The 19,260-nt window shown below is 42.9% G+C and overlaps 3 protein-coding genes across 4 annotated transcripts; 1 reads left to right on the top strand and 2 right to left on the bottom strand.

Moving 5' to 3' along the window:
* The first annotated feature begins 1,353 nt into the window (after positions 1 to 1,353).
* Positions 1,354 to 6,528, top strand: LOC125530106 (KH domain-containing protein At3g08620). The gene is made up of 7 exons (XM_048694502.2): positions 1,354 to 1,867; positions 2,358 to 2,443; positions 3,209 to 3,354; positions 4,054 to 4,170; positions 4,261 to 4,377; positions 5,718 to 5,861; positions 5,947 to 6,528. Exons 1-7 carry the CDS (start codon positions 1,746 to 1,748, stop codon positions 6,097 to 6,099), a joined length of 885 nt encoding a protein of 294 aa, XP_048550459.1. The 5' UTR covers positions 1,354 to 1,745; the 3' UTR covers positions 6,100 to 6,528.
* Positions 6,529 to 10,295: 3,767 nt separating this feature from the next.
* LOC125530107 (uncharacterized) lies at positions 10,296 to 12,888 on the bottom strand. 2 transcript variants are annotated; one of them, XM_048694504.2, is made up of 5 exons: positions 12,493 to 12,888; positions 12,181 to 12,219; positions 11,028 to 11,202; positions 10,671 to 10,791; positions 10,296 to 10,585 (listed from the first exon to the last, which is right to left on the bottom strand). In XM_048694504.2, exons 1-4 carry the CDS (start codon positions 12,629 to 12,631, stop codon positions 10,695 to 10,697), a joined length of 450 nt encoding a protein of 149 aa, XP_048550461.2. In that variant the 5' UTR covers positions 12,632 to 12,888; the 3' UTR covers positions 10,296 to 10,585; positions 10,671 to 10,694. The 2 variants fall into 2 exon arrangements, with proteins under 2 accessions (XP_048550461.2, XP_048550462.2); XM_048694505.2 differs by lacking the exon at positions 12,181 to 12,219 and having other exon boundaries at positions 12,493 to 12,869.
* A 290-nt stretch (positions 12,889 to 13,178) lies between these two features.
* LOC147980922 (CLP protease regulatory subunit CLPX1, mitochondrial-like) lies at positions 13,179 to 18,661 on the bottom strand. The gene is made up of 15 exons (XM_087513673.1): positions 17,920 to 18,661; positions 16,972 to 17,033; positions 16,663 to 16,763; positions 16,453 to 16,532; positions 16,102 to 16,152; positions 15,918 to 15,992; positions 15,766 to 15,843; positions 15,365 to 15,421; positions 14,920 to 14,990; positions 14,691 to 14,790; positions 14,443 to 14,547; positions 14,181 to 14,243; positions 13,975 to 14,097; positions 13,744 to 13,902; positions 13,179 to 13,598 (listed from the first exon to the last, which is right to left on the bottom strand). Exons 1-15 carry the CDS (start codon positions 18,595 to 18,597, stop codon positions 13,530 to 13,532), a joined length of 1,872 nt encoding a protein of 623 aa, XP_087369799.1. The 5' UTR covers positions 18,598 to 18,661; the 3' UTR covers positions 13,179 to 13,529.
* Positions 18,662 to 19,260: the final 599 nt, after the last annotated feature.

Genomic DNA, 19,260 nt, shown 5'->3' with positions numbered 1-19,260 from the left:
TCTAGTGTGTCCCTAGCATGATAATAGATCCTCTCCAAAAATTCAAAAAAAATTTACAACATCTGTCAACAAAAAATAAGAAACCTAACATATGTTCTGGTGGGTTTTATTCAATAGATTTTATTTTAACTACTTTATAGCACATGGGTAATGATCACGCTCAATGAAATTGTGATATCCAACACATATACGCTTGCGGAAAACGATTTATGCTTCAACTCGTGTACATTGATTACAAGTGTAACGAGCAATTAGTGGGTATCTATGTTAACGGTAATATTTTTTGCGCGCGAAAGTGCGTCAACTGTAACCAGGGTATAAGCTTCTGAAAAACGGTTTATGCTCAAACTCGTGTACATTGATTACAAATGGCACGAGCAATTAGTGAGGATCTACATTAACGGCAATATTTTTTCGTGCGCGAAAGTGCATCAACAGTAACCAGGGTACTTGTTTTTAAAAGTTTGCGCCATCTTCATATATCCCATAACAACTCATGGTATTCATTTGTTTTTTTAAAAAGTTTGCGCCACATTCATCTATCCATAACAACTCATGGCATTCCTTATTTTTCAAAAGTTCGCGCCATATTCATTTATCCCATAACAACTCACGGTATCCATTTATTTTTGAAAAGTTCGTGCGCCACATTCATTTATCCCATAACAACTCATGGTATCCATTTATTTTTGAAAAATTTGCGCGCCATATTCATTTATCCCATAACAACTCATGGTATCCATTTATTTTTGAAAAGTTCGCGCGCCACATTCATCTATCCATAACAACTCACGGCATTCCTTATTTTTCAAAAGTTCGCACCATATTCATCTATCCCATAACAACTCATGGTATCCATTTATCTTTGAAAAGTTTTCTCGCCACATTCATCTATCGATAACAACTCATGGCATTCCTTATTTTTCAAAAGTTTGCGCCATATTCATCTATCCCATAACAACTCATGGTATCTATTTATTTTTGAAAAGTTCGCGTCTCAACATTCATCTATCCATAACAATTCATGCCATTCCTTATTTTTCAAAAGTTCATGCCGTATTCATTTTGAAAAGTACCCGATGAATTTATATTTTACATATCTCATGTACATTTTCCCCTATTTTTTGGCAAGGGCACGTACATTTTTTCCTTGAAACCATTTATCTTGGGTGTACCTAGCACAACAATAAACCCTCTCCAAATTCCAACCGAAAATAAAAAGAAAGAAACCCAACACCGTTGAAGGAGGAAATTTTACGGGGGTGGAAACCGTCTGTGATTTTCAGCGACAAATACAGCAGGGAGAGAGAATCCAAAGCCCTCCTTTGGGTTTGTCTCTTCCCCTCTCTCCGCCCCCTTCTCCCCACCCACCCCGCCCTGCTCTCCCCCCTCTGCGGGTGTGTTGTGGAGGGGAGGAGGAGCAAGAACCACGAGCTGCTGCTGCTGCCGCTGCTGCCAACGCTGCACAGCCTGGGCTCGCCGATCATTGATTGCGCATCTATTACCTTCCTCTTCTGTGCTAAACAATCCCATCTATCCCTTATATATATCCTCCTGGTCCTTGCCAATCTCTCCTCACTTCTAGATTTCGGGGACTGCCCCTCCCTACCGTAGCGTTGCTAAGTAGTTGCTTCTTCTTCTTGGTTTCTTTTCTTGATTGCTTTGGGTCTCCGGTTTTTTGGGTCCTCGGTTTCTTGGTCCTCCCCTGAATCTTGTAGAGTTCGTTCCTTTCGCCGTCGGTAGCCATGGGCGACAGGATTCCGCCGCCGGCTCACCTGCAGCAGTACTCGCAGTCCCCTGTCCATTCTGCGCCTCATCACCTCCACCTCAATTCCATGAGGTACTCTGCCTCGTCTGATAGAGAAAGGTGGGGCTCCTGCTTTGCTATCCCTGTTCTTGTTTCTTCCGGTCGAGTTTTTGTTTTTCGTTTTTTTGATCCAGACACTTCGGAATCTTCCGTGAAGCACGAGATTTGATGCGGCCGGCGGAGATTTCTGCCTGGTTCCGGCCTTCTTCGAGTGCTGAGATTGTGATGGAGGAGTGATCTGTGGAGATAGGGATTTAGATGATTGCTCCTCGCTGATAGATTTATTTTTTTTGGCCTGTTGATGTAAAATTCGTATGTAATAATTCGGTCATTTATTGATAGACGTGTGTACAATTTTACATCTTGCTGGATCTTGATGTATAAATCTAATCAAAAGTTCTAGTCTTTTTACAGCGTTTTGGTCTGCCTTTTGGTTATTTTAGATGCTTCAAATCATGATTGTACTTTCTGTCATATCGAATATTAATCTCATGTGAACAACAGAGTTGGAGTGACCTGTTTTATCCTAATGTGCTTGTTTCTTTGTCAGGTATGTGGCTGAGTTGCTTGCTGAGAGGCAGAAGCTAGCCCCATTCGTTCAAGTTCTTCCCTACTGTACCAGGCTCTTGAACCAAGGTTCATTTCTCTTTCAGGCATTACTTTGTTTCTTCCTGTTTATATGGTCTTTTGCAATGTAGATACTATGTGTTGTTCATGATGCAATCAGTCATTCACTCATAGCTATCTTTAGTCCATAACATAACAGAATTAGGGTGAAACAGATTAAACTAAAGATAGGGTGAAACAGATTTAGTTTAATCTGTTTCACCCTATCTTTAGTTTAATCTGTTTCACCCTAATTCTGTAAGGTTATGGGCTGTTAGTAATGATTATGACTTGTTATGAAAATTTGATGACCTAATATATCTTTGTGGATGTATGATGCTCTTCCTGTCCAAAAATATTGGTAGCATTATCATGTAGGAGTACTAGTCAATCGGGCAAGTTAAACCAGATCTTCTGTTAATACATTTCTCATATACGCTATCATCTAAATATACTGGTAACTTGTCCAGTTCTTGGTCACAAATAACTTTGCCCTTGTAAATCTGTCTCGTAATTGGCTTCACACTTTGGAATTTGATGCTTTTTATATCGACAACGAATATCGATTAAGAATGGTCACAATACAGCTTATTCCTATTCTTTAACTGTGAAAGTCTCTACTTGCTATCTAGTTGCTGCCATAATTCAAGGAATTGGATGTAGTTGTAAATATAACGATTACTGCCCATTTCTCAATTTAGTGCAGGACAACGATTTTACTATCATCATTGTACTATCGTATGCCAGAAAATATTTCACTCACTGCCTCGTCATTACCATGTTTGTTTAATGCAGAGATTTTGCGGGCATCTTCTTTGCCGCCTAACCATAATTTTGTTGATGCTGAGAGAATTGAGCATGGTAGCCCATTAAGGTTACCTGGCCACCCAGTGAATGGTCAACCAATGGATCTGGAGGGATGGTCAGGAAGGCAAGCAGAGGTAATGCAGATTCAAGCAATCGCTGATTACCTTTGAGATTGAATTGCTATGTTGTAATTGCATTTATAGGATGGCTACCCTGGTAAAATGAAAAGATTTTGCATGGATTGTGGATATTTTATGCATACCATGATGTAGTCAGGTTTAACCTTGCACTAGTTTTCTGGAATGTAATGTACCGCAGTACCAGTGTAGTATCATTGAAAATGCAGTCCCATTTTTACCTGACTTATGTTAATGACAGATGAATATTATTTCTCCATTTTGACTCCATCTCTTCCTTGCAACTAACAAGAGATCCCTTTGTTATTTATAATGTTGTGTTGTAGTTACTTGATCCAGATTTAACCCTTGCAACTATTTTTGCAAGGACCCAGTTTCTTTATATTGGATCTTGCTTATGTTAGGAGGTTATCTTAATTTATTCTATGGAGAAAATATCATTGAAAATGCAGTCCCATCATTACCTGACTTATGTTAATGGCAGATGGATATTATTTGTCCATTTTGACTCATCTGTTCCTTAAAACTAACAAAGAATCCCTTTTTTATTTATAATATTGCCTTGTAGTTGCTTGATCCAGATTTAACCCTTGCAACTAATTTTGTCAAAGACACAGTTTCTTTATATTGGATCTTGCTTATCTTAGGAAGTTATCTTAATTTATTTTATGGAGAAAATATTCTCTCTTTTTTCAGCATATGGGGGTTCTGCAAGCATCACCAATGAGCTGGAATGGTGCTCCAGCACTTGGTGGTACCCCTGTTGTCAAGAAACTTGTGAGGCTAGATGTTCCTGTGGACAAGTATCCTAACGTAAGTATGCATTACTTTAGGGCTTTCTATCACTTTATTAATGTGCTGTGTCTTGTCATGAATGATTTACACTCTTTTGTCCATTACTAGTTCAACTTTGTTGGCCGTCTATTGGGGCCACGAGGAAACTCCCTGAAAAGAGTTGAAGCTACGACTCAATGCAGAGTTTATATTCGTGGGCGTGGATCAGTTAAAGACTCTGTGAAGGTAACTAAGCACACTATCATGTATTGTTCTCCAGTTCCTGATTTTAGCAGCGCTAAACCATTGGACAGTTTTAGGATGTATACCATGTGTTACTGTCATAGTTCATCATGTGGAATTAATTTAAGAGATTTTTTTCCTGGTTGAATTGGCTAATATATTTAATCGCTAATACCATAAACAACTGAACCTTTAGTCTGGCCTGATTGATATGCAATGATTGCCAAGTTGTTTTAGGACTAGTAACGCTGTCGGAAGCTCATTGAGGATATAACATCTATTTAATACTTGCTATCACGTAGCCTGCACCTATGGATATTTCATCATTCAAATTTTATTACTGTATATATTTACTGCTACTTGCTTATTCTGAGAACTGAACACTAGCTCAGTGGCTGGAGTTTGCGCCCACCCGCGTTCCAGTCCGCGCAGCGGACTCCGCTGGGGTGCTATCCGCGTTGAATCGTGGAGAGATCTCATCTCCTACCTAAACAACAGACAGTTAGGGGGGGGGGGGGTGGTCTTCCCCCTTTAGCTAACGTTTTCTACTTGCTCATTCTAGTTGTTAATCTACTAGGTCCTCTAGGTTAATGACATTGTGAGATGACATGATCTACGTTTTGAATATATAGTTTAACTGCAGTGAGTACTGACTAGTGACTGCTGTAAAAACATTCTTTTGTCGGTGGGTGGTGGCTTATGTCACTAGCACTCTAGCTTTCTGTTCCCCTTAGCCTTCATTGTTTGGATCTTGTTACTCACTGGATACTGGTGATATATGTACATTCCATCTATCAATAGTATGAGTCAGTAAACTGACCCTGTAATTTAACTGTTTAAGGTTCTGATGCTAGTCTGCTGTATATAAGTTTCTTTAGATGCACTTATAAGCTTTTCAAATCTAATATCTTATTGCTCTGATGCAAACATAAGCTTTTGAAATTATATCAGTGTTACGGTATATCAGCCTTGATCTTTAGCTATAGGCTTTGACATTGGACATCTCTTTTATTTACCTGTTGCATAATAAGACCATTGAATTCTTGATACATGTAATATGTATATAGGCTTTTTTAGGTGCAAATGTAGGCTTTTCAAATCTGATAGTATCTTATTGCTCTGATGCAAACATCATTTCAGTGTTACGGTGTTACCCTTGGACATGAAATGCCTCGCTCTTTGGTTATAGACTTTGCATTGGGCTTTCTTGTATTTATCTGTTGCATAATATGATCATTGAATTCTTGATACATGTAACTATGTAATGTTTTGCTTCATTTCTGTTTTCCCGCCCCCCCTAGCGATGTGAATGAATTAATGAGTATATCATTACTGTAATATAGGAAGAGAAGCTGAGAGATAAGCCTGGATATGAGCACCTGAATGAGGCACTGCACGTGCTTGTGGAAGCAGAGTTCCCAGCAGACATTATTGATGTGCGTCTAAACCAGGCTGTGACCATCCTGGAAGATCTTCTCAAACCAATGGTAAGCACATTTGTTTCCTGTTTCACTCCCATTTTGTCTCCATGATTTTGACATGCCCTTTCTAACGAGTGCTGTCATTGATCAGGATGAGTCCATGGACTACTACAAGAAGCAGCAGCTGAGAGAGCTGGCCATCCTGAACGGCACTCTGAGGGAGGAAAGCCCAAGCCCCCACCTTAGCCCGAGCATCTCCCCCTTTAACTCCGCCGGGATGAAGCGTCCGAAAACGGGGCGGTGATCTAAACTTGGTCCGTCTGAATCTGATGACAAGGGTGGAGATGATTGGTGTTGCATATGCCGGGATGATGAGTGCTGGCCTATGCCTGTCATGATCTGCGCGCTTTACCAACCGTATGATGGGTCCATGGGCGAATGATGATCCTCGTTGGGCTTGATTGATGTTTGACGCTGTTCCTATTATTTATTCTTTCTGTGCAATCTGACTTTGGAAAAATTGACATTGTTTATTGGTTTGGGGTAAGTTAACAAGGCCAGGTGGCCATCCAAGTGTCGGATAATAATCAGCCAGGTATTGTGTGCCTGGAAAAAATAGCTGTGATATGATATTGTCATGTGCTGGTGCTTTTGTGTGCTAGTAGTGGTAGTACTAGACAGGCAGGCAGACAGGCTCTGTTAATGATTGATTTGCATTCATAATTTCCCTTTCCTTGTCCTTGTCTCCCCTTGGCGTGTTGCCTAAGTACCAACCTAGGTTTTAGGCTTTAGGCAGTAGTGCCCTTTTTGTCTAAATAGCAGTATCGAAGTTGGATGGTCAGTATCAAGTACTGTAGGATCATAGTGTCGTAAGGTACTTGTGATGCATGTGGGAATACTGACAACCATGATAGGAAGAATGTCTCCTACTAGAAAATATTTTCCAACCAAACTTGTCTAACTTTTTAGGTTACCATTCACAATATCCAAATAGCTTGGCCTGCCTTGATTTGAAGGATTTTTCAAAGGAATTCTAGAGGATTAGGTTCCATGGGATTTCTTTTCTTCTTCTTATATTGGTTGTTTGATTCATAGGATTGAATCCTATGGGAACTTTTCCCAAGGATTACTTTACACTAAATTTCATAGGAATTTTAGTATCCACTCTAACCTTGTAGCCTCCTTTGATTCATAGGACAGGAATATCTCATGGATAGAAAATTTGTCTAACCTTTTAGGTTACCATTCACAATATCCAAGTAGTTATCTGTTGAGAGCCTCTTTGATTTGAAGGACTTTTCAAAGGAATTCTAGAGGAGTAGGATTCATGGGATTTCTTCTTCTTATATTGGTTGCTTGATTTAGGACTGAATCCAATGGGCACTTTTCCCAAGGATTACTTTGTGCTAAATTCCATAGGAATTTTTGTATCCAGTCCAACCTCTTTAGGCCTCCTTTGATTTATTTTCTAACCGAACTTGTCTAACTTTGTAGGTTATCATTCACAATATCCAAGTAGTTTAGTCTGCCTCTCTGATTTGAAGGATTTTTCAAAGAAATTCTAGGGGATTATGATCCATGGGATTTTTTTCTTATATTGTTTGTTTGATTCCTAGGAATGAATCCTATGGAACTTTTCCCAAGGACCACCTTACACTAAATTTCATAGGAATTTTAGTATCCGCTCCAGCCTTTTGGCCTTCTTTGGTTCATAGGATAGGAATCTCTTAGAGATAGGAAACTTGTCTAACTTTTTAGGTTACCATTCACAATATCCAAGCAGTTATCATTTGAGAGCCTCTTTGATTTGATGGATTTTCAAAGGAATTCTAGAGGATTAGGATTCATGGGATTTTTTCTACTTATATTGGTTGTTTGATTCGTCTAATTGAATCGAGTAACGTGAACTTTTCCCAAGAATTACTTTCCACTAAATTTCATAGGAATTTTAGTATCCAGTCCAACCTCTTTACGCCTCCTTTGATTCAGTAATTTTATAGAAATTCTATAGGATAGGATCCTGTAGGGAATTTTCCTTTTGTGTCCTTTGGTTTGTAGGAATAAATTCCTATTCCTACATAGAATTGGTTCCTATCCTTACATTTCAAAGGGAAACGAACATTGGCTCAACCTAATGAAAAAAATTCAATCCCGTGAACCAAATGGCATCGCTTTTCGTATAGAAGTTGTCATCTCATGTCTTATGATTTTCTTATTCCTATGGTATTCCTATCCTTTGAACCAAAGGAGGCCTTAAAAGATTCCTTTGTTTCCCCCGTGGTGCATTCAAATATGCATGACTTCTGAATCCTACATGTTTTTATGTTCCTACATTTTTAAAATCCTGCTAGTCAAAGAGACCCTTGTGCATTTTGGAACCCTTTCGACAGGTTGCATATTCATGTTCCAAATGGTGGCATGCAAACTTGAATACTCCCACTACATGTTTTGACCGTGGCAGGCAGGTTGTGTGACTCATGTCATGTGCACGGTGGCATCATAGTGTCGTAAGGTACTTGTGATGCATATGGGAATACTGACAACCATGATAGGAAGAATGTCTCCTACTAGAAAATATTATCCAAGCAAACTTGTCTAACTTTGTAGGCTACCATTCACAATATCCAAATAGCTTGGCCTGCCTTGATTTGAAGGATTTTTTAAAGGAATTCTAGAGGATTAGGTTCCATGGGATTTTTCTTCTTCTTCTTCTTATATTGGTTGTTTGATTCATAGGATTGAATCCTATGGGAACTTTTCCCAAGGATTACTTTACACTACATTTCATAGGAATTTTAGTATCCACTCTAACCTTGTAGCCTCCTTTGATTCATAGGACAGGAATATCTCATGGATAGAAAACTTGTCTAACTTTTTAGGTTACCATTCACAATATCCAAGTAGTTATCCGTTGAGAGCCTCTTTGATTTGAAGGACTTCTCAAAGGAATTCTAGAGGATTAGGATTCATGGGATTTTTTCTTCTTATATTGGTTGCTTGATTTAGGACTGAATCCAATGGGAACTTTTCCCAAGGATTACTTTGCGCTAGATTCCATAGGAATTTTAGTATCCAGTCCAACCTCTTTAGGCCTCCTTTGATTTATAGGAATTTTATAGAAATTCTATAGGGTAGGGTCCTACAAGGAATTTTCCTTTGGTGTTCTTTGGTTTGTAGGAATAGATTCCTATTCCTATGCAGGATTGGTTCCTTTTCTTTACATTTTAAAGGGAAATGAATATTGGCTCGGACCTAATGGAAAAATTCCTATCCTATGAACCAAATTACATAGCTTTTCGTACAGAAATTGTCATCTCATTTTTTATGACTTTCTTATTCCTATCCCAAGAATCAAAGGAGGCCTCAAAACATACTTTTGTTTTCCCCGTGGCACAACCAAACAAGCAAAAATCCTGTAGGATTCAAATTCCCAATCGTACATTTTTTTTTCAAATTTCGACGTCTTTAAAACCCTGCTAGTCAAAGAGACCCTTGTGCATTTTGGAACCCTTTGGGCAGGTTGCATGTTACCATGTTCCAAATGGTGGCATGCAAACTTGAATACTCCCACTACATGTTTTGACCGTGGCAGGCATGTTGTGACTCATGTCATGTGCACGGTGGCAGCCAATAAAGCGGCCGATCTGGCAGAGAGAGAGAGAAGAGGAAAGCTCTCAATCATTCTGCCCGCAGCCTTTGCCAGGGCAGCTTCGCATAAAACGTCATGGCTAGATTTTCTTTCACTCACTCACTCACATGCCTTTCTCTGCTCTGCTCTCCTCTGGTGTAGTGGTCCTCCCGTGCGGAAAGTTCGAATCAGTGGACGAGAGCAGTTTTCTAGGCCTGACTTTACCACTGCTACATGGTAGTATACTTACTGTACTTCATGTACTCCCTTCGCCTCAAAATAAGTGTCGCTTATTTTAGTAGGAAGTTGTACTCCCTCCTCTCAAAATAAGTGTCTCAAGTTTAATATAATTTTATATTAGAGTTAGTACAAAGTTGAGACATTTATTTTAGAACAGAGGGAGTAGTAAGTACTCCTTCCGTTCCAAAATAGATGACTTAACTTTGTATTAACTTTAATACAAAGTTAGTATAAAGTTGGGTCATCTATTTTGGAATAGAGGAAGTATGAGCGAAGCGTGTTTTGGTGATAGAGTCTCTGATGATCTTGTTCGCTCTGGTCCTGGAGACCTGGACTAAGAAAATCTGGAGATGCGGCTGGAGCAGCAACTGGAAACGCTGACCGTTGATTCACTGATTGATCAACAGCCTAGCGTGTTACTTGGAACTTTGAATTCTACACTCCCCTGCAAGACTTCCCTTTCTTGCCCTCCAATGGTGTGGGAGACGGCTGACACCGATCAAAACGAAATCATTAATCGCGTTTCGTTTTCGCCTGACGTAGGAAGCGTTTGGTGCATGTACTACTGCCGTGGAGGAGCGCAAATCTTGCTTAACAATGATGCCCCAGACAGAAGTATGAACAGCAGCGACTCCAGCGAGGTGACGTTGACCATTAATCAGGAACTTAAATATAGACACCATGTTTAATAAGACGGAGAAAGATTTGATTCGAGGCGATGCTGCGCGAGGCCCGAGTATTTCAATGCGAAACAGCGATTCTACAGACGAACAATATATGCTACCGACAGCGACGCCGCGCAGGATATTCCGGTGGTGCGGGGACGGCGTCGCGGTCACATGATGCTTGCACCCTCGCACATGCCTTGACGAAATTGATCCTTCACGAGGGTAGAATACTGACGGCGTATCTCGCTGAATCCCTGGAATTATTCAGATGGAACGTCAGACAAGCGGGAGGTCGTTTCAGGCTCCACGTGGCGTGTTAAGCTTCTGATAAATACTAACCTGTTTGTTCATGTGATGTTCTCTCTACATGCGCCTCCACTTGTCGAGCTCCTTTGTCGTCGCTTTGATCAGCTTCCTGGTGCTCTCCATCACCTCGTCAAACAGGATGTCAAACTCCTGGCTGCAGATTTTTTTTCATCGTGTTAAAAGAATGAGATAACATGTGAAGTTAGACATGTCAAAGACAGTTCACATCAAGTGTATGAACCGGCCAATTGACATTTATAATAACAGATATAAGCAGATTCAAGGTCAAGCAAGCCCCCTCTGTGGATGCAAACATGTCGAGCAGCAGGAGAAGCCCAAATGGAGCCATTTTTGTGTTAGTACAAAAGCTTAGAGTGGGTTACTGCTTACTCATAAGGGAGGCTCCTGGTGTTCTGAAATGATCTCCTGATGTTTGAATATTTCCCATTCTCGTCATATGCAATTCCCTTTCCAAAGCCATAGCCGAAACCTATTCCTATTCCACATCCAGCACCAGCTCCGAATCCCAGCTGTAACCCAGGGAATCCAGCTCCAATTCCTGCGCCTGTTCAGCCAAATAAGAAATGAGAAAGGAAGAGGCAAGATAATTTGATGTTAAACAATGCCCGCAGTCAACATATGCAGAACCAGTTGTGTTATGGTGTTCAGAGTCGTAGGCTAAATAATTCGTTCTTCCCAAAGGTATTCCCTCCACATGAACCTTGATGTATTTAGAAAGTCAATATCATCTTGTATTTTGTTACAACTAACACAACTGATTAAAGTGGGAGGCACAACTTGGAGCAGGCGCATGTGGCAATATTTGCAGTGTTGCAGATATTTATCAAGGGGGGAACAAAATGTACTTTGATCGATGCATAGAAAGATGCAATCTAATATAGCGCAGATGACCTCAAGCATCTATGTGCATATCTAACAGCCTTACTTACTGCTAGAATTAGAAATATTGACATCGGAGAAATCTTGATTACCAGTACTTGTTTATTTGTTTTATTTTTTTAGACTTTGGAAAGTTATATGAGTAGCAGAAACCCGTTTCGAGTGGTCTACTGAGCTCTGCATGATGACCACATTTACCTTCCTGTATCCCCTTATCTGGTTGATTTGCTACCTATAGGCTCTCTGTCACCAGGTACATTATACCAACTACATAATTCTCAAATCTTAGCTGCAATTTCCTCTTCAGATAAGTTTCAGAATGACATTTCAAGTGTATAAATACTTGCAGGAAGCCTTTTCGTTCGCAAGCCTAACATTTAGAATATACCACTCCCATACTATTTAGGCATTCCCATAAAGGTAGTGCGTGCTTGTCCAAAAAAGACACAGATATTCTGCATAACTAGTCATCCACACTCAACCTTTTGTTGCGGCCGGAAAGGGGCTAGATTGCTAGTAAGCCCTATAGCATTGCACGGTTGCACTTTCACTGTTTTTTACGAAGTGGGATGAACACAGATTTTGATAGGAATTCCACATCCAGAACCCAATATTCCGTACATACAGACCTAAATTATCGCACCTGAGTTACCTGAACCCTGCAGTCTTCCCACTCCAAAAGCTGCTGACAACATGCGACCGGTTAGAAGTGCAGGATACGTTCGTAGGGTTCAAACAAGTAATGGTCTCGAATCGAATTACTCGAATTAGCTACCCTGATCCTGACGGTGACCGTGACGGGTCCCGAACCCCCGCACACTATTCGCCAGTGACAGACGGCGCTGAATATCCAAACGAAACAAGGGCGGCCTAATCGGTGGCAGGCAAGCATGTACCATGTCCATCGCCGATTCAACCCAGGTCGACGGAGAGGTAAAAGTGGGGAGGCACGTACCGCCGATGAGGCCGACCCCGACGCCGACGCCGCAGCCGGCGCCGATGCCGAAGGAGGGGCCCAGCTTGCCGAGCGCGTCCGACCTCACCATCGGAAGGCCCCACCTGGACGAGCCCCTCCTGCCGCCGCCGTACGCCATCTCTCTCCCTCGCTCGCTCGCCCCCTGCGCGCTCCGAAGGTTCGGGAGGGTTCGATCTCTCCTCTCTCTCTCAGCGACTGGGGTGGGGAGAAGGGTGGAGTGGGGGACGGTGACGAGAGTGACGGCTGAACGGGTCCGTCTGGCCGCGCCTCGCCGCCCGATCAGCCTCGCGATCCGTGCACGCGCCGGGTTTGCGCAACCGCACCAAGGTTTGCGCTTGTCGTTAGGAGGCCGCTGCTCTGCGCCGCGACATCCACCTTTCTTTCTCTCAGAAACTGCCCAGCTGAGAGAGACTTCAGACCCTGTGTGTGGTGTGAACCATTTTTTGAGCACCATTGACCTGAAGATTCATGATTCCATAAACGTTCATGTGATAGTGATCATCAAAAGTGTTCCCTCCGTTCCATAATTATAATTCTTGTCGTGGTTTTAGTTCAAATTTGAATCATGCAGCTTTCCTGAAGAAATCACAGCGTCCAGAACGCGACAGGCTTGAACAGATGTGGATACTGCAGGACAAACGTCAGGATGTTTTTACAGACAGTGCTTGAAAGTTGAAACCTGTACAGGTGCCACTGGGCAAACTGCGCCTGCTTATTATAACTGTGACGAGGTTGATTGGTGTGTACAGCTTTGCCAACAACAACTATAAGCTAGCTGCCCCCCAACCGGGGGCAGCAGAAAGAAAGAATGAGAAACATGTTGCTTATAGCAGGATGGTTGCTCAATCAAAAGGCAACTCCTGTTTACATCAACAATTACAACAAATGGCGCGCCGGCCGGATCTCTGCTCGTCGGACCTCACCGCAAACTTTAAATAGATCACAGGAAAATTGGTTAAATTGACTGGGTGTGAGTGGGGGACATTTTACATAATATACGGTGTCTGTAAGGTTAATCACAAGCTAACGATTCTTGACAGCATGTACGCGTCTTCGAGCTCCCCCGCCAAAGCCTCGTTAGTTTCCTGTGTGAGTTAGAGCAGAGCGTTAGAGGAGGCAGTGCAAGTTAAGAGCTATTTTCTCCATTTCAATTTTAAAGAGAAACATATCGTGCTGATAGCATGTGACAATAGGGTAACTTTTTTGTGTTTCACAGATCGAGTACCATACCGGTGAATTCGGAATGTTATTTCTTATTATGTACTGCGCCAATGCGCCGTCCCCCCGAAGAATTTTAGCCCCGCACCCAGGCCTGTCAACGGAACCAATGGCCTCCTCGTCCACCACAACAGCATCTACTCGCTCATTTCCGGCTTTCTCGTCAGGGATCTGTTTACGAAGAATGTCAGAACGTATGCCTCGATTTTGCAGCGTTCATTACAGAAAACTGCAAGCAGCTACCTCGTACATGGCCTCCAGTAGAATGGTCTCTAGGAGGGCTCTTAGACCACGTGCACCAGTGTTTTTGACTATGGCCTTCTTTGCTACTATTCTCAGTGCACCATCAGTAAAGTGCAGCTTAACCTGAGGAATCGGGGAAAAGGGGATGTTAGAAATTAGCGCAAAGAAGCAAGTCTATAATCACTTCCAAGTTTTAGTGGACTCACATTGTTCAGGCTAAACATTTTCCTGTATTGTCTCGAAAGTGAATTCTTTGGTTCTGTAAGAACCTGAATGCAGATCAAATCACTTCAGTTAGCTTCAGCAGGCTAGCCATATGAAAATCATGCAAGAACTTATACAGACGTCGGATCATTTAGTTTATGTGAAAGAGAAGAACAGAACATGATTCTGAATGAAGGAGGACATCAAAGGCTTAAACCAGCAACCTCATGCGGATACTCAAATAAGAATACATTACATTTTTACCTGGACAAGCTGATCTTCATCGAGAGCTGCCAAACTAACTAGAATGGGCAAGCGTCCAATGAACTCTGGTATTAGCCCAAACTTTGCAAGATCTCCACTCTCAACCTGCCAATCGGCATGGAATTTTATGTTCAGGATTATGTGAAGAATATTTTTGTGAGATAAAAGGCTGCTCCAATTACTGAGGAAATGATCAGAGCATCACAGGCGCTGCCGATAAATCAATCAGTAGATATTGAAATGCTTACAGATTCTAACAAAGATGACGTGACCGTTGGACTGGTCACTCCTGAACTTCTCATGTTTGTACGAATGGGTGCCCCAAATCCTATAGATGAATCTTGTCGTCTGCTTTATGTAAGAAGTCGGAGTTAAATTCCAAATCCTCATGGAGATCACAAGTATGTAATGCCACCAGATATGAACTTAAAATGTTTGCAAAATAAGTCATTTCTATAATCATAAAGTCTGCAGTACCTTTCAGAAATAGTCTTCTCCAAATCTACAAAAGCACCACCACATATGAAAAGAATGTCTTTGGTGTCTATCTGCATTAGAATAAGATTTGTTACAGGCTTAAAATGCTCCTAATGAGCAAAGTAGCTGAGAAACAAAAATATCATGCTCTAACCACCACAGCCCCGTGGATCAATGCTATTACCGTCAACAGGCAGCCTTTATAAAATAGCCAATAACTGTAGCCAGTTCTACTCTAAGCAAGAGCATGGTGGCCTTTTAGTTGTGAAAACATGCTTTCTGTTTCTAAGTTCACTATTTAGTTAAGTGGAGTGTCCTTTGCACACATAAAAATATCCATTTGAAGAAACTCTTTTATTGAATGCAATTAATTCTCAATCCATATGATACTAGATGTATATATGATACTGAACATATTTTTTTAAGCACCGGGTAGGGATATAACCTGTATACTATCATTGCGAGAATTTTTGCGAGATCCCTTTTCAGGAATGGTGACAACCTGTGTACAAAGCATAACTAAGTTAATACCCAACATACAAAATACTGAAGTACTCCCTCCGTTCCTAAATATAAGTCTTTCTAGAGATTCCACCAAATGACTACATACGGAGCAAAATGAGTGAATCTACACTCTAAAATATGTCTAATACATCTGTATGTTGTATTCCATTTGAAATGTCTAAAAAGACTTACATTTAGGAACGGAGGGAGTAGCTCATAGCAAAACCGAAAAAAGTAATAATCAAAGTAACGCAGTATCACGAGATTTTAGTCACTAATGGTTTGATTACTCCAGCTATGAGAACAAAAAGAAGAATACCAATAATAAGTGGGATCACTTACAGTTCCTTCTAGGATTTTTAACAAAGCCTGTTGAACACCTTCACCAGATACATCTCTACTAACATTTGCACTCTCTGCCTGCAACGTAGTTATTGTTTACAAACTTCCCGGCTAAAAAGCTACTCAGCAAAAGGGAGAAAAAAAGTCGGTACCTTCTTTGTTATTTTATCTACTTCATCTATGTACACTATCCCTTGCTGGGCAGCTTGAACATTATATTCGGCCTCCTGAAAATAAATTCGGAATGTCAGAAGGGCCAACAAATCTTAAATTTCTTTTTGAACAACAACGTGAGCACATGCAAAGGGAAGGCATTAAATAGCGAGCCACACATACCACCAGTAACTTCTGCAGTATCGACTCTACATCTTCACCTACATATCCAGCCTGCAAAATGCTGTCAAAATTAGTAATGAAATACCAGTTCACTGTATAGAAATCTACTACGATATAAAATCTTGACAAAAATACTTAGCGGAGAAACTCGGAACTCAAAAGTTAAGCAGATTATAAGATAGGGGAGTATTGGTTGAAGTGTGAATTCTAGTGAAAGCACGCAATTAGAGTCTAAGAGCAGAGCAAGTATGTTAATCATTGAGCATTCATGAATAGATCGAATGGATTTAAGTAGGAATCTTCTCAGACAGTTCCCCAAACAACGTGACAGTGAAGTGGTGATGCCCTTGCCTGTGTTAATGATGTCGCATCAGCTATAACGAATGGTACATTTACAATGCGTGCTAATGTTTTTGCAAGCAATGTTTTTCCTGTCAGCAGATAGCACGAAGAAAGATATCAGTGTCAGATCCAACTTATAATAAATCTCGCTATACATGTATATTGTATCATGTGAAAATGCTAGTTAGAAATGTGGAAGATTAAAATAAAAAAGCTGACCTGAGCCAGTTGGACCCATCAGAAGTACATTGCTTTTATCTATCTCTACATTATCGTGATCATCATTTGCAGCGTCTGGACACCCAGAATTGTCCGCAGATCTAGATAGAACAACATCACAGACATGCCATTTAAAAGCCAGAACATGGCAATTAACAACTACTGGGAGTACATTTGAAACACAACCCGTTGAATTAATACATTACCAATGTGTAAAAATACTTCAGCATTTGTCTTTCATGATTTGCTGATGTGGAGATATGATAAAAAGGCTAGACTGCGGCAGGTAGTTACAGGATAGAGACTAACCCTTTCTGTACAGTTGCGTTATATACTCTCTTGTAGTGGTTGTATACGGCCACTGATAGAACCTGAAACAAAAGTAAGAGTTTGGATATGTATGTTGGAATTATGGTATGTTGTGTTCTGAAGAAACATATACTATAGAAACACAAAGTCATATTTGTTGCATTTTACTCCTTCGATGAGTGAAAATAATAGATATCCAGTAAACCTGCGACAGGATGCATCATAGGTACTTCCAAATACAAACACAGAAGGATCATATCCAATGTGTACAAATTTTATAAGTAGCACCAGGAACTCTTGCCTAATTTAGTTTACAGCATATCTGCACACCCACGAGTAGTACATACTACCTCCGTACCAAAATACATTTTTGTAGGCTAGTTAGAGCCTACAAAAAAGTCTTATATTTTGGTATGGAGGTAGTATATGATAACCTGTACATGCAATTATTCTATAATCAGCAGCATGCCAGCATTGATGATCATATACCATTTACTCAGCCCTGATTTGCCAATCTTGAATCACTAGAACCCAATTCTACATTTCTACTAGAAACACTGATAGTCTTAGTCGTCCATCAAACATATTAATTACCAGCATATCATCCAACTATATTCTCACAGACCAAAAATTCGGAGAACCACCATTGAGCAAAGCAACCGCAAAAATGCAGGGTGAATTTTAATTTAAGGCACAGTCAGCTACTAGTAGTACTTCAAACCAGGTGCATTTCGGAGTTGCCGCAGCAACCAGCCGTACACTATTTCACTCAATTATGTCAACTACCTAGGACGATTCACACTAAAACTCACAATTCACCTACCGATACCAAGCTACCACTGAATTGTCCTAGTCCAACGTACTACATTGCACCACGTACGCCAGCACTCCGCAACGATCGCACCAATTTGGATCAATTCAACCAGAATCGAGGACAAATGGGCGCACCTTTTTAGCCTTGCCCTGCCCAATGACGAACTCATCGAGTCTCCGGCACATCTCCCGCGGCGTCGGGAGCTCCTCCCCCAGGGTGGCGCCTCCCCACCACTCCCTCTTGGGCGCCGCGCTCGTTCCCTCCCCGCCCGAGGAGTCCCCTCCGTTACCGTTGCCGCCACCGCCACCGCCGCCGCCGCCGCCCCCTTCCTCCCTCCCTCTCCTCCTCCCCTGCTTACGTCGCGTGGGGGGGACCTGCGGCGGCATCTGCATCGGGGGAGCCTGCGGCGGCATGGGAGGCCAGTCGTCCGGCGGGCGCTCCGCAATCCACCTCTTGATCCGGGAGAGGTCGCCCCTGGGCGCGTCCTCGCCGTCGTCGCCCGCGACGCCGCCGGGGATCTCGAGGAACGCGCCCCGCATGGGGTCGATCCGGTGGGCGCGGAATAGGAAGGCCCCGCGGCACGTGGGGCAGACGCTGGCGCCGTCGTGGTGGTGCGGGTGGGCGCCCGCGCCCTCGGCGCCGGAGGCGGCTGCCGGCGGGAGGGGCTGCAGGGAGAACTGGACGGAGATGTGCGCGGTGCAGCGCGGGCAATTGGCGTCGGCGTGGATCCGGGGCCCGCCGGAGCATCGCCGGACGGCGGCGGAGGCGAGCGGCGCCGCCGCCTCCCGGAGCTTCGAGATGGTCCGGAGCATGGCGATGCGCCGATGGGGTGAAGAGGGGGGAAGGAGGATAGGGAGGGGGGGGGGAGTGGGGAGGGAAGTGGGTGAAGAAGTTTTCCGTTTTTTATACGGTGTGGGACTGAGATTTGATTGGGCGGATCTGGGCCGTCGGATGGGGATGGTTTTCTCTTGCGGCCCGGAGCGGTTAACGGCCGCGGGGTGGGTGGGTGGATAGGGAGGGAGGGAGGCCGACCTGCGGGCCACCCACGGTTTAGGGGCGGCCATGTGGGGCACGTGGGGCCCGGGATCCAGCCGCTGGCGTGGCGTGCACCAAGTGCGGAGGGAACCTTATCTGTGGGCCCGATCCGACGTGCTTTTTTTGGATGGTTGCGTGCTCTCGGAGCCGAGCCTCTCTCTCTCGGGATCATCTTCGGGAGACGTGACGGAAAGAACGAACGAACGAACTGCAGAGCATGCTCTTTACGTCTGCCGGGGGCAGCGCTGCGCCCGCGCGAACGCATGGCGGCAGGCGGGCGAGCCGGTGCGTGTAGCGGGGCCGGTTGCCGGGCGCGCTGCGCGTGTGCCGTGCGCTTGCTTGGTTCGGTCGCCTCCGCCGGCCGGTGAGCGCGCAGAGGAACGCGCGGCGTAGCTGTGGGTGGTGACATGGAAACACACGAGTTCGACTGGCGCCAAATC

Source organism: Triticum urartu, chromosome 3A (assembly GCF_056163025.1).
Source record: "Triticum urartu cultivar PI428250 chromosome 3A, HENAU_Tu73, whole genome shotgun sequence".
NCBI lineage: Eukaryota > Viridiplantae > Streptophyta > Magnoliopsida > Poales > Poaceae > Triticum > Triticum urartu.
This window is presented reverse-complemented; position numbering and strand designations above follow the sequence as displayed.

Bases quoted from the DNA above. Each gene is read 5' to 3' on its own strand.
- LOC125530106 (XM_048694502.2), top strand. From the start codon at position 1,746: ATGGGCGACAGGATTCCGCCGCCGGCTCACCTGCAGCAGTACTCGCAG. The intron at 1,868-2,357 runs GTGGGGCTCCTG...TTTCTTTGTCAG, and splicing joins GCCTCGTCTGATAGAGAAAG to GTATGTGGCTGAGTTGCTTG. The intron at 2,444-3,208 runs GTTCATTTCTCT...TGTTTAATGCAG, and splicing joins TACCAGGCTCTTGAACCAAG to AGATTTTGCGGGCATCTTCT.
- LOC125530107 (XM_048694504.2), bottom strand. From the start codon at position 12,631: ATGGCGTACGGCGGCGGCAGGAGGGGCTCGTCCAGGTGGGGCCTTCCG. The intron at 12,220-12,492 runs GTACGTGCCTCC...TGTTGTCAGCAG, and splicing joins CGGGGTCGGCCTCATCGGCG to CTTTTGGAGTGGGAAGACTG. The intron at 11,203-12,180 runs GTGCGATAATTT...TTGGCTGAACAG, and splicing joins GCAGGGTTCAGGTAACTCAG to GCGCAGGAATTGGAGCTGGA.
- LOC147980922 (XM_087513673.1), bottom strand. From the start codon at position 18,597: ATGCTCCGGACCATCTCGAAGCTCCGGGAGGCGGCGGCGCCGCTCGCC. The intron at 17,034-17,919 runs GTGCGCCCATTT...CTTTTGTTTCAG, and splicing joins GGCAGGGCAAGGCTAAAAAG to GTTCTATCAGTGGCCGTATA. The intron at 16,153-16,452 runs GCAAGGGCATCA...AGCATTTTGCAG, and splicing joins ATGCGACATCATTAACACAG to GCTGGATATGTAGGTGAAGA.